Raw genomic sequence first — 14,512 nt, forward strand, 5'->3', positions numbered from 1 at the left:
CAACTGTGGGTGCAAAAAAAAAAACCGTTTCTGCCGTAGAACGTTGTTACGGACAACTTGTCAGAATGATTATTGCAATAACGACGAATGAAAACTGTATATGCCTATCATGAGGCGACAAAAATATTGCATTTTTTGCCATTAGAACTTAATAACTGATCGGATCAGTGGCGTGAGTAATGGGGAAGCTACGGAGGGCATCACTCCCTATGTTCAGGGTCTATGCCCCACCCCCTGAATACGGGGAAGGCCCAACGTGAGCTTTCTATTGTAAAACAAAACCATAAATGCCCCCTCCAGAAAGTGAGGCCCTGAGTGCCCCAACACCAGTCAACTGAACCCCAGTTACGTCACTGAGTCTGAATCGGGGCTGCGGTCAGACTTTAATATCATCAATTCCCAAATTGCATTGGAGGGATTATGCATGCTCCTGCCAGCTGAATTCTTTGGTCCATTCTAGGCTGTTGGTGGACATGTTGCGGCCTTGACATCCGATTGGTACCTTTCTTGCAAGTATACTCTCTGTCGGGCTGATATGAAGGCTCCTGTCACGATTCCTTCGTGAGAATGTCTGAAGGAGAGCTTTTCTGAACTGTGAAACATAGAGGGAAAAAGTGCGTGATTATGGAGCAGTGTGGCACTAGTACAAAACGACCATCGCCCTGTCCCTCCTCGACAGACTCTGATGGAGTAATCGCCATTTGTTCTTGTCGGCAATCTCCTACAAAAGTCGGCAAACGAGGTCTCACTGAACAGTGCTACCTTGTGTTAGACGGTGTCCAAAATCGTCCGCCTTGAACAGCCTCCCTAGTGTCAGAATCGGGCCACGTTCAGCGTCACTCGTTTGCACCCATTGACAAGGGGGATCCAGAACACACTTTTTCTTGGGGGGGGGGACATTTTTGGTCCCCCCCCCAAAAAAAAAGTGGGTCCAAAAATTACGGCGTGGTGTTCGAGGCCCGCGTAAAGGCGCCGAATTATTTTTTGAATTTTAGATGCTCTGTCGTGCGCGCGATCTGAAGCAGTTCTGACCACTTTTACCATTTTTTGACAAAAATGGCTATGTGCGCAGTGTCTGCCTTTATTTCGGACCAATGGGACTTCGGACCAATGGTACTTCGGACTATCGAGACTCAACCGTACTTAACGTGAAGTTAAGTACATCGTGAGTTTGTTTTGAGGGGGTGTGTGACAATCAACCCAAACAATTCAATTTCCAAATGTTATTGACATATTTATTAGTCACCATGGGCGTCGCGGGGGGGGGGGAGGGGCCCCCCCTGGAAAAGCCAAAAAAAAAAAAAAAAAAAAAAAAAAAAAGGGGGGGGGGGGGGAAACAGAGAAAAAAGAAAAGAAAAAGAGGCGCGAAGTCACAGTGGTGTAAATTTAATGGGGGGGGGGGGCAAAATGTCCCTTCCCCCTCTAAAACTGATAAATCGAGAACATTTTGAGAAATTCAAGCATTTTTTGGGAAAAATATGTTTTGCCCCCTCTCGAAAAATCCTGGCGACGCCCATGTTTATCACCGTTACAAATAGGCTATAAGTTAATTGGTAGGATTGTTTGTTTGTTTGTTTGTTTTTTCCGTCGTTCGTTCGTCATACTCGTTGTTATATTACCGTTGTTGTTGTTGTTTCTCTTGTTATGAGACATTACCTTTTTATGAAGAAGAAAATAAATAACAGGATTGTAGGTGGTCGATGCTTTGGCGAACATTGATGGCAAGGTAGCGGTCAGGGGTGTAATGGAGACGCTATCGCCGCCGAGGGCCATGTACAAAGACAGGGCGGCGTAAGGGGTCCAAGCCACCAAAAAGGTGAGCACCATGACTATAATCATGATAGTGACTTTCTTCTCTGCCTCCCTTGACCGCTGGTTACTAACCTGGCACTTGGCCATCTTCAAATGGAAAAGGAAGAGAACGAAGGGGCAAGACTGTCATTGTGACATATTTTAACGAATGAAGAAATGGTACCTCGAAACTGACTATCGTGTTTTGAAGGGGGTAATGATGTTTATCTTAAGAATATTCCGGCAATTATGCGACTCGGAGCCTCAGAATGCCTTTGAAAAGAGCTTTGCCACAAAATGTCAAATGTATGCACTTTTGAATAGAACATACGGTTGACCGTCAGTTATATCCACAGACTTCTTAGAATCAAGAATACAACAAAAACTTGATCTGAACGTTCTCAAGTATAGCATGTTTGCCCCACGCAGTATCTGGTTTCTTGGAGCTCCGTTCTAGATAACGGTTTAAACTTTACGTTTTATTATGAAAAAAACCCTTCAAACTTAAGTTATTTTTTATTACCTGACATATTTTTGCTTAGAATGCTGGAATAAGCAAGATTAGTATTCCTACTGCAGGGAAAACAAAATTCAGTGCACGTAAAAATAACAATTGGCCGTTTAGTTAATATAAACCTTCATCGCAAAGGGAACGATTGATCGATCGTTTGGCAAACTATATGGTATTCTTGTGGGCAAGGGCGGATCTGCGGGGGGGGGACCCAAAAATTTTTGGGCCCCCCAAAATTGTGTTCTGGATCCGCCAATGCTTGTGCGACTATAATAACTCCCTACCTTTTTTACTGTGAAAAGTATTTGGCTGTAGGAGAAGAGGATGATAGCCATGGGAATCGCCAGGATCATGGTGAAGATGAAAAACGTGTAAGACCGACTCCCAGAGTGCCAGCTCACGGAACAAGCTATGGGATGGCAAAATGGGAGCAGTTTCATAAGCATGATAAAATATATGGTACAATATTCACCAGAATTAATTGATGCACATTTTCAAATATATTTAGATATCACTGTGGCGTAAAATATATTATACGAACTAAGAGTAAATGTAGAGGTTAATTCCACAAGTAAAAGTATCGTATGATATAACCGCGTACGAAATTGAGGGAGAATTTCGATCTACATGTGTATAGGCTACACGTCAACAGAAGTATAATGTTTCGGACTGGAAACCTATCTTTCCTTAAAATCAGGCCACAGAGCTACATTTTTTCTCATTTCGGCCAACGTAGGAAAATGCGTCTGTTTTTCGAATGATAATGTAATAGGGTCTCACGGGAAGATATGTCATACGTTCACTAAATCTTAATGGAGAATCCTCCCAGGAAATGTCCTTCAAGAAGAATGGAATTTGTCATGAATAATACAGACTGTGGATTGTATTTAAAAGGATTCTAGTATCGTAGGCAGGAGAGACGGAGGGGGGGGGGAAACATAAGAATATACGCTTATATATATACAGGGTGAGTAAAAAAAAACCCGAAACCTAAGGACTGCGTTCTTTCAGCAAAACGAAAAACAAATCACACACATCCCTGTGTGATTTGTTTTCGTTTTACTGAAAGAAAACGGAACTTTTTTTGTGATCCGTGGACAAAACTTTAAAACGATGGTTGTGTTTTAAAATTCCGTAACTTGAAAAGCACAAGAGAGATTTGAATGATTATTGTACTAAAAAAAGCTTATGAACTGGGCTTTCATGTCCTAGAATTTGAAAATGCTACATGCAGAACTTCACTAAAACAATGGTCCCAACATTTGGATTCGTTTTTTTCACTCACCCTGTATACTCTCGTTCTCATAATAATTTGATTTCAATCACAGGCCTCAATGAGATTATGATGTGGATGTCCTTAGCCTACGTCAAATACATCCCACACAATCCTAATCATGACAACAAGGTAAAGGAAAAAGTAAAGTTATACGAATACGAAATGTTAATTTCTTTAAAACGGAACACTCGCTATATGGACCCAGTTATTTACGGTTTTCTCAAGACCCTGGGCGCATGTTCCTCGATTAGAATTTCAATATGTTTTGGCAACTCTTTCCTTAAATTTTGTTCGTTAAATGTTGTCGGCTATTAGTATTCTACAATGTGACATTTTGGTTGCCCTATTTTTCGTCAAAACAAATATATTTGGCATTATTTCTAAACGTTCCAAATACTTTAAAACTTGGTACAGATATTCTTTGACTTATTTTGCATCAAATTAAACATTTCGTAACTATGATCAACGTCATGGGCGCTTTACCTACTTGGAAAGCAAAAAACCATCAATTTTATGATTTTTTCCCCAAATATATTGTGTCCTCAATTTTGATTTTCAACTGAAATTGGCTCAAATAAGAAAGCTTTTTATGGTTAAATTCTTACTGCTTGGTTAATATAAAAAAAAATCCCAAGAACCCCAAAGAAACAGTTAAAATTAAAAGAGGGCTTACGTGTCAATATCCGCCATATTAAATTCCTGCTCACGTCATTGTACCACGTGACCAAGTGAATACTTGTTTTAACTCTTAAAAATACATATTGCCATGTTTTATACATAACCAAATTTATGACTTCTAATATTTGTACTTGGTTATTATATTGGCAACTACGGACATCAAAACAATAATAAGATGGAATCTGCGTCGGGGTGATGCAAATTCAAAAGTGTGTTTGCCCTTCACCGACGCATTTATAAAAAAAACACTGTAGACTCAGTGTTGCAATGTATACCGAGCGTTTGTGATAAAATAGATAACTTGGGTGGGACCCGAACCCACGACAAACATTAAGTTGGTATCGATAATAACTGCGCACCATACAGTGAGACACCCTACCACTAAAAATAATATTTTACCCTTAATTAAGCGACCGGCACGAGAAAATGCAAATCTTGCTGATGTAAGGAAGTGTTGAAATCTTACATATTCCGGCGCCTTCACGTGTGAACTCACTCCATCCGAGAACGGGAGGTAGAGCGACAGCCAGGGAGTAGACCCAAGTAAATCCCACGCAGACTAGGGCGCCTCCTGTCGTCAGTCTCTTGGCAACAAATGGCTTCACGACCAAGAAATACCGATGTAAGGAGACAGCTGCTATTCCAACAATTTGCGCGCATCCTGTAAAGGGTAAAAACAATCATCGAAGGTCAATGTTTAGCCTAGGCTGGTGTATGGAACAATCATAGGAATGGCATAAATTCCTCTACATTCTTGAACCGTATTGTGTAGGTTTCTAATGAGCAGAAGAAGTAGTATGGAGGTGAAGTTTTCAGGTTTTTGGTGATCCACCTATCCGGGGCAGATGGTAAATTTGAAGCGTGGGTATTAAACGTACATGCACCATTGCAATGCACATCATTAAATACGTTGATGTAAACCTACGTTGAGAAAGTGAGTCTGGTGAGGAAGAGTTACGACATAATTCGGTTTTCAAAATGAACTGCCATCACGAGGCTGCATGGGGTCGAAAGAGTGTTACACAGGGCGTTGGTCTGCTACACACATAATGAGCAAGTTGTGACGAGGGCCATTAGTCGACCGTAAGCGAATAGTGGCTGATTCGTGCGTGACGTAACGTGTGCCTGCGCACTACTAGCACCGCGTGAATGGCTGTAGTCAAACGAAAGGCGTAAGTCCTGGCTCCCCGTTGGCAATTACTGTTTTGTTTTTTTGGCAACAAGTATAATCAATGCCGAGAATGCGCATGCGTCAGTTGGCAACGGAATGTTCTTGGACTTCACTTCCCTTTTAACCCTCCGAGCAGCTTACCAAAAAAAATCACACCGTGGAAACACGTGGAGAATTTGATCACCACCTGTGTTTATAGGTCAATAACCATGGCATGCCTGTACATGCACAAGATATAGGTCATTCACATGGCCAGGGATTGTTTACAACCTGTCTGGGCTCCTGGCGGCACGAGGGGTTGACACAAAGGATCGGCGGCACTGAGGGATTGGCCACTAAGATCTCCCATTACTGCACAAAGGCATTGGGCGCCATCTTGGCTTCTGTCTTTCAACACTCCTTACTCGGAGTGGGTAGGGACTGGCCAATGGGAGTCTACAGGCTTGTGGGGTATAGTAGGGGTGAGGATTACATGGAAGCTTGGCCTTATTGGCCCATTGAAAAAAAAATTATGCCCATATTTGGAAAATGTGGAGAATGAAATCACCACTTCGCTGCTCGGAGGGTTAAAAAAAGTCATCAGGGCCACGAATGAGAAGGAAGTGGAGAAATTTATTTCATCGATGATCAGGACTTGATTGAACACAATAATTAGGGATGAAATATCACTTTTGGGGAAAAAAATGAAAACGTACAGTAGACTTATTATTCGAACCCGGACTCGGAACCTGCAGCATTCAGACCACCAATTTATTTTAGCACTACTTAATAATGTGCCGTATGTGCACAACAAGTACTCCGAAAAAAAATTTAGTTTGTTAAATTGCCATGTTTTTGGTTATTTCACCAAACCTTATACGTATATACATCTTAACATTTTTTGTTGTGAAATGCACATTGCCCATAGTGTGCCAGATGAATAACCACGAAACACAGTGATCTAACGAGCCACCGTACCTACGTATCCTGTACGCGTACCATTTCGTACCATGCGCGTATCAAATTCACTATGGGGGGGGGGGGGGTAGACGTGAAAAAGGCACATTGAGCGTCACTAGATCATCCGGGGGGGGGGGGGGGGCTGGAAACCATCTTCCAATGGGGCACTGTTCAAAGCGGACAATCATGGGCATTATCGCACGATAGGTGGCGCTCCTCATGGGGGCCGACGTTCGCGGGACGCGAATTTCTTTTCCGTAGGGGATGCTCCAAAGTCATAAATAATTCAGTAGTTTCGATCGGGTCAGTATGGTTATTCATGAAACAGAACAATGATATCAATAGCATTGTTGTTATTATTTAGTCAACCAGTTCACTTTAACCCTATCAGGACCGGACTTTTTTTGGACCTACGGGGACCGGGGGGTCCCCGTAGGTATATTTTTTTCTATATTTTCAAAAGTAAATGACCGATTTTTTTAAAACTTGGTAGAAATTAACCTTTGACCAAATCCTACCGGTTGCCATTTTTTTTTTGAAAAAACGTCCATAGAGGGCGTTTTTTGGGACATTTTTGCCCATTTTTGGTCAAAAATAGTTTTTTCCCCGTATTTTCCGTTTTCTTTGGTCAAATGTCATAAAATTTGGGAAACATGTTTGTCACGGGACACTTCTCAATCACTTATCTGATAAATAAATTAATAACAATATGACAATTAGTTTTACAGTGTAGAAATTAATATTTAAACATTAGTTTATTAAAATTACGTGAAAAACTGGGAACCAATGTAAAACCAACGGTTGCTATGGCAACAACGAACCACCCCTTGATTTTTTTTTTATCTATTATGACCCCAGATAATATTTAGGAAAAGTCACCAAATTTGGTGGCGATCGGCTGCACCGTTAAAAAGTTATGAGCAAAAATATGGGAGGGGGCCACATTGTGCCTCCCCCGGTCCTGATAGGGTTAAAGCATTTTTTAAGTACAGACGTCGTCGAGCAACCACACAGTACCCTAGTGGATAGCGTGATGAGCTATGGATACAACGATCCCTGGTTTGAATCCACGTCGTTGCTGCTCATTTAAATCGATTGTTTTTCTCCTCTGAATTTTTCGTTGAGATAAATTTATTTCAAGGGAAAAAGAGAACAAGAACCTAAGTGTCTTGTAACGATTCAAAGGAAAACTGAATTATGCATGACTTTAGAGCATCCCGGCTACGTAAAAAAAATCGCTCGCGGACGTTAAAGAAAAGGGCACTCTTGAAAGAAGGGCACTTGTGACAACATATGGGGGGAGGGCTCCTTACCACCCAGGATGCTACGGCACTGTTAATGGTCCCTACTGTCTAGAACTCGGGGGGAAAGAAAAAAGACACGATTGCAATGGTATGTTATTGCCGCAAGTGGAATGATCACTGCATCAAAACTAAAGAGGGAGCATTGAGCTTTCCGTGCTCTTATCTTTATGTTGTTTGTTCATGTCTTTTCATATTTAGTCATTTCAGTCAATTCGTTGGACGGGCGCCAAGTGCCGTCAATTTACTAATATTATGAAGACAACTACAGGACTGGTCAAGGTCCCTAGTATTCCACATTTCGTATTTCACTGTTAAGTACAGTTTTGGAACATTGTATCAGATTTCTTTGACTCTCGATGTCCTTTCTTTCTTTGCCTAACATGCATCCCAGCAGCGGTGGGGAAAAATGTTAAAAATATAGGTTTTCCCGGCCAATTTCCTGAAATGTTCATTCACTTCTGAAAATTGGTCATTCATTTTCGACTGAATTTGAGAATCGCTCTGAACACGAGTTTCATTTTCGCTACCAGAGCATTCCATTCCATTTCAGTTCAATCAATCAATTAAATGATTGAGCAGCACCTTTCGTTTATGCTCATTCAGATTCGTTCATGAGACTTCCTTTTCGCTTTTTAGAGGGCGATTTCAAACATTGTCATTCTATTTCACTTTTAGTTTAATGTTATGTGATGCAATCTGTTATTTTGAATGAGAAACACGTACTTTTGATTGCACATTCGCTCATCATGTAATTCGGCCCAGCCTTTAAATCCCCCTTCAAAACATTTTTAAAAAATAGTATAAAACGTTTTGAAGGGGATCATGGCAAGAAATGTGGGAAAATGATCATTGTATATATTAATGGTAAAAATGGTTCCTGGTCATCCCGCGGCCCGCTTACCGCCAATAGATACAATCTGAACTTTTACAAAATCAGTACGCTTCGCACCAAACGACGGTGCCTGGCAGTGGTGTTCCGTTATTGCATACGCAATAATAGTTTCCACTTTTTTTTATATCGAAGCTGTTACCGATATGCTCATGAGTAGCACACATGCTACCCTACAACAGCTTGTTCGGAATATCATTAAACACCCATAAACTGCAATAACCCAAAAATGCTACATTGATGGTGAACAGACAAATTAATACTATTTTAATATTAATGAGCTTTACGATAATTATAAATACATTTGCCTTTCATGTCTGTCAGAACAGCACCCGATTTCATCAAACTCTTCGTAACTTACGATGCATCGCAGCGATGCGACGCGTCGTATCTCTACGATGCGTCGTAGCTGCGACGCGTCCTGCGATCCATTTCACGAAACACGTTGTAAGTGCGACGCGTCGTAGGTGTATTTATAGCACAACTCGGTGACTGTTTTATGTGTTTAGTCAGCGTCCAGTAAATAGTCGTCTGATATTCAACAAAGAGTCGTCGGATCTCAGCTCGAAATTTGTTAAAACGTAAAACAAAATGGTGGCCGTAAGATGCAATTTCGAAGGAAAACAAGCTCTCAGTGGACTGTATAGCTACTTTGAATTTCAACTGCAATATTCCACTCTAATTCATAATTATTCAATGGAGTTTCTATTTACAACTTTACACACATTGCCTCGGTATTATAATCTCGATTTTGTAATGTTTATGGCAATAAATTGGCTTAGAAAGGGACTCTTCTTATTTTGCGATGACCACTAGACACGTCGTAACTTCCAACGTGTTTTAAGCCATTGTCAAGGAACTTACAACGCGTTCAACACGTCGCAACTTTCGTGAAATGGATGATACGACGCGTCGCGAGTTGCGACGTGTTACACGTCGTAACTCGAGTTGCGACGCGTCGCTTCGTGAAATCGGGTGCAGGAAATACGTAATCTCTGATGTTGTCGCGACTTTGCTTTTGCGGCTTTTCTGTACTTAATTGCCATCCTTTTGGTACCGCAGACTTACCCGATAAGGTACAGATGAATCCATACCAGGTACAGCCGATGGGACCGAGTAACCAATGACCGGCCGCACTGGCAGCGAAGGAGACGGGTGTTCCCAGCACGGCTACGGACAAATCAGCAACGGAGACGTTCAGGAGCAGGATGTTGACCACGTTGTGCAGCGATCTGTTGCTAGCGTACAGGAGAATTACTGTGACATTCCCGGACACGCTGAAGAAAATGACCACTGCAAGGTACACGGCGAAGCCAGTGTAGCCGGATCTGCTCAAAACGTTTTCCCGTAATGATGAACCGTTGTCAGCAACCAAGGGTAAAGTGGGGGCGATTATGAGCTGATTTTCCATTCTGGTTGTATACGAAGTTTGGAGACGGTGCAACAGGCACGACGCGACGGATCGACCACTTTGTCCTTCTAATACATGTAGTTTTATACTGACCGACTACGCTGTCGTCACCAACAAACCAGTACGGTGGCACGTGTCATCTTCGTGAGAATCACGTGCATATGCCATGTGCCATCATACTTGTGGCTATTCGCAAAACCTTAATTCTCTATGGCTTCGTAATAGCACCGTCAGTATACAAATATAACGTAGCTTTTCAACTTCCAATACCGAGGGGAGCTAATATCGACTGTCCACCCGAAATAAACCATGTTATATTTGTACTATGCCTCATACTGTCTTACATAATCAGTTGCCGATTTTTTATATATATGTATTCACCTAAAAGAAAATTTTCGGAGAAACTTGTACAGCTCACCAAAATAATATTGTTGCTCAACTTCACTAGTTCGGTTCATTGGCAATACAGTAACTACAGTTGTAAATACAGTTGTTTGTGTACAACTTTCTTTTGTACAGGAGACATCTTTATTGTCCATAAATTTTCTCCAGCACGGCATGCATCATGGAGCTCGGGAAAATTAACATTTACGCGAACCGTGCAATTAACCATGCATCTCGATCTGGCCAAGTTCGCGCAAGCCTAGTTGACCAATGGTTAACCATAGTTCGACTAACGTTTGCCCGAACTAGTCGACGTTGGTTGACTACGCTAGTCGACTATTTGGAACCAACCTACTGGGGCAGGTTGCATCGCTGGTAACCAATAGCCGCGCGCATTCATAACGCTAGCAGGGAACCAGGATCCAGAAGTTTTGCGATAACATTTTGACCAGCATTTGACTAGAGGCGTTCGCACGTTGCTATCAGTGCGCAGGCGTAAGGTACGTCACAAATCAACCCCTAGTCAACTAATGGTCCTTGCCCGAACTTGGCCTCTCTAGGGCGATGCGCGTGCGTACCACCCCCGTGAGACAGTTCGTCGATTGCCTTGTAAAGCGCATGCGTAGTAGACTGTCGCACGGGTAACCCATGCGACAGTCTACTACGCATGCGTATTTACCCTGTGCGTGAATCCTCAAGCGCGCGTTTGGTAAACAGCAAGAATAACATCTGGCACGTGATGATGAATTGACCAGTGAGAGTTCGGCTCTGGATCATGAATATGTATGAGGTAAAGTAATAGTGCCTGTGAACACCTGAAGAAGTGGGCCAGCATTATTATGTTGTTTACAGTTGATATCCCCGCTCATCAGTTAATTTGAACTTGTTTATTTCCAACACATTTTCAATAGGACCTATGTATGTATTAAATACGTTCTAGTTTGGACGTACGTCTGCAATCCTCTCGGGAAACTGTTTCTTGCAGAAACAGCTCTTTTTTCTCCTCCAGTTTTTCCTCTTTAGGGTTTATACACTTTTTTCTTCTACCCATACACTTTGGCACTTTCGTAAGACCAATGAACTTTAGACTTGGTATACACGTCATCAGGGCCTCCAGGTAGAACAGTTCATTGATAACTGATGGGGCTACCCTGGTTAAAAAATAACACGAAATAAATAAATAAATAAATAATAAAAAATCCGGTGTCAAGTTACGTCACATTTTTTTTGTGGCGGTCATTGAGGTGCACATTTTCTCCATAGGATTTGTACACTTTCTTTTCTCCATAGGCTTTGCACACATTCTTTTCTCCATAGGATTTGTACACGTTCTTTTCTCCAAAGGCTTTATACGCGTTATTTTCTCCATAGGCTTTAAAAAGTTCTGATCAACGAAATCTGATCAACTTCAGCACCCGCAGATGGTCCTCGAAGATTTTCGTCACGATGACGTCATCAGGTGTCAAGTAACATCACATTAAAGGTGCTGAAGGCCTTTAGAACTATAGGTCGGATTCGGTTATAACTTTTTTGGTAGGCACTTAGACCGGGATGTGTTACACATGGACATTTAAGTGACGTCATGATGACGTCATCACAAGTCATATGACGTCACATTAAAGGGGCCTTTTTCAAAATCTCTACCTTTATGTACAGAGCTGTATACGTCCATATTGGTTGTAACTTGGTAGGTATGGAGACCGGGATGGGTTATAGATGAACTTAAGTGACGTCATGGTGACGTCATCGCACCATGTACGTCACATGTGTTATCCATGAAATTTGAAGTGACGTTATGCATGTTATCATCACATGTCATGTACGTCACATGTGTTAGCGATGAAATTTGAAGTGACATCATCATGTCTCAATCACATGTCATGTCTATCACATGTGTTATCGATGAAATTTGAACTGAGGTCATGTCGTCATCACATGTAACATATAGTCGTTTCAAACAGTCGACACAAGCTTGTATTTGTCCACAAAACACATTTTCTAGTATTTTGTTTTTATTGCTTTGGGGCACAAAAAGATCGCCTGCAATTACTCTGAAATTTGTTTCAAAAGTGAACACCATTTGCTTTGCTAGCAAAACAGAAATTAATTTTTTTTTTCAACCCGGATGAAACTTGAAAAAAGCACGGCAAGGGCAACTTTAGCTTTTCATACATGTATTTTGCACACAGGCTACAGTAGCTCGGGAAATGGACACCAACATTCTAATTTCATGTGTATAACTCGAAGCAACCGTCTGTGAGCATGGAGCTTTATTCCACGTGAACTACACGTATATAGCACCCCACAGCACTTCTGGGTAATCCTCTAAGATGTGTTTTGTTTTACATTACACAAATGTACATTTATATATTTCGGGCGTACAGGTTAATTACACGTAACGCCACAACGTATTAACGGCACAACGTAACGACACAACGAACACAAATGCGTTTACGGAAAGGGGTATTCCTATTGGTAATAATCGTAATACCTACAACATGTTTTCGCACTGCATCCTTTGCTCGCATCCATATGGGCGCGGCGGCGGTACGAGCTAAATTTACGCGCGTTCTCATTGTTGTGCACAACTTCAAGCCGCTGGCTTTTACTGCTGGTTGCTATATATGCTCACGCCATTCCTGGTCAGTGACAGTTTTGTTGAGGTCACGCAGCGTTTCCATCAAGAAATAAACCTTTCCAATTTTCTGGTTATGGATGACAAACAAAACAACGCCATTTCTACATAAACCTGTGTCTGGTGAGATTGTTGCATCTTGGTGATTTGATTTCTGAAAAATAAACAAGTTTTGCTGTGATCCCTTCTTATACGAGCAAACTGAGGAATCAGAAAACCAATATTGCTCACCAGTGACTGGTCGGTCCATTAATAAGCGAAATGATACTCTATTTATTATAGAAATATATCAAGAAACAAATACAAATTTGACTGCTTTGCCGTTCCATAGGTTTGGGTATACACGTTGGTTTCTATGTTATCCATACCCATAATGCATTGCGAATGTACAAAGATGTTCCAAGGATGATTGTAACAACGGGTTTGGGTTCATTCGGTTGAAATCAAGGGGGACCGAGAGATCTCGTTTTATTATAAACACAGAATCGCAACTAAAGCTCAATCAATTCAACGATTCAACATTTTTCATGAGAATATTAAAGCCTTGGCACACAACACTGAATAACGATAATTACTGCAGCCCGACATTTGGAACTTGCAAAAAAAAAAAAAATTGCAAACCCCCCCCCCAACCTTCTTTAATTATACATCTTCACAATCACATGAACCTAATTAAGGATTTACAAAAGGATTACGGCCAGAGCCACGTGAAGGAACAAAGACAAATTGAAAACCTAAACAAGAAAATCGCACGGCATCGTCTGATGAATGCCAACAATGTTCCTTGAAACGTGAAGAAAAACAAGTAAGTTTTGATTGTGTATGAATAACCTATTCTTCTTGATTATTATACTCTATAAATTACAAAGAGTGAAATTAGGGACAAGACGTTTTAGAGTGGAAATCACTGTCACGTTTGATTGAAATAGTCTGAAAAAAGAACCACTTCAGATGAAGCTCGAGTGAAAACTCAATCTTTATTACGATTGAAGATATTTCACTCTAAAACCTCTAGTCCCTAGTTTCCGACTGTGGGAGTGAATCTTCACCCCAATGGAGTGAATTTCCACTCTTTGGAATTTAGAGAGTACATGTAGATCATTAACAATCACAATGCACCTAATAGTCGGGGGTCTTAGGGATATTTTGGTTCACATTCTTCCAAAAGCACCAAATTTGGCACAGATGTCGTCCATACCATACTATTTCGATTTTTGACGGGCGCCAAGACGGGCGCCCCGTGGGGCCGCCATATTGGCAAAATCCAATATGGCCGCCAATCGGGTCAGAGGTCAATTGAACTAAATTAGCTAGAATCATAAATAATACCACTCATTTTCAGGTATTTTCGGGGTCGAGCAATCTGAATCTGATGTTATTTTAACGATTTGAGGTAAGACAGATGCCCCAAGGGACCGCCATATTGGCAAAATCCAAAATGGCCGCCACATATATCACAGTTAAGAAAATAACGAGCTAAAATCTTAAATAATACCACCTTTAATGGGTTTTCGGGGTCACAG

The 14,512-nt window shown here is 41.4% G+C and overlaps 1 protein-coding gene across 1 annotated transcript; it reads right to left on the minus strand.

Moving 5' to 3' along the window:
* Positions 1-418: 418 nt before the first annotated feature.
* LOC119743281 (rhodopsin-like) lies at positions 419-10,076 on the minus strand. The gene is made up of 5 exons (XM_038219683.1): positions 9,628-10,076; positions 4,723-4,917; positions 2,587-2,711; positions 1,657-1,899; positions 419-592 (listed from the first exon to the last, which is right to left on the minus strand). The coding sequence occupies exons 1-5, from the start codon at positions 9,968-9,970 to the stop codon at positions 419-421; spliced, it is 1,080 nt and encodes a 359-aa protein (XP_038075611.1). The 5' UTR covers positions 9,971-10,076.
* Positions 10,077-14,512: the final 4,436 nt, after the last annotated feature.

Source organism: Patiria miniata, unplaced genomic scaffold (genome assembly GCF_015706575.1).
Source record: "Patiria miniata isolate m_02_andy unplaced genomic scaffold, ASM1570657v1 HiC_scaffold_6, whole genome shotgun sequence".
Lineage (NCBI taxonomy): Eukaryota > Metazoa > Echinodermata > Asteroidea > Valvatida > Asterinidae > Patiria > Patiria miniata.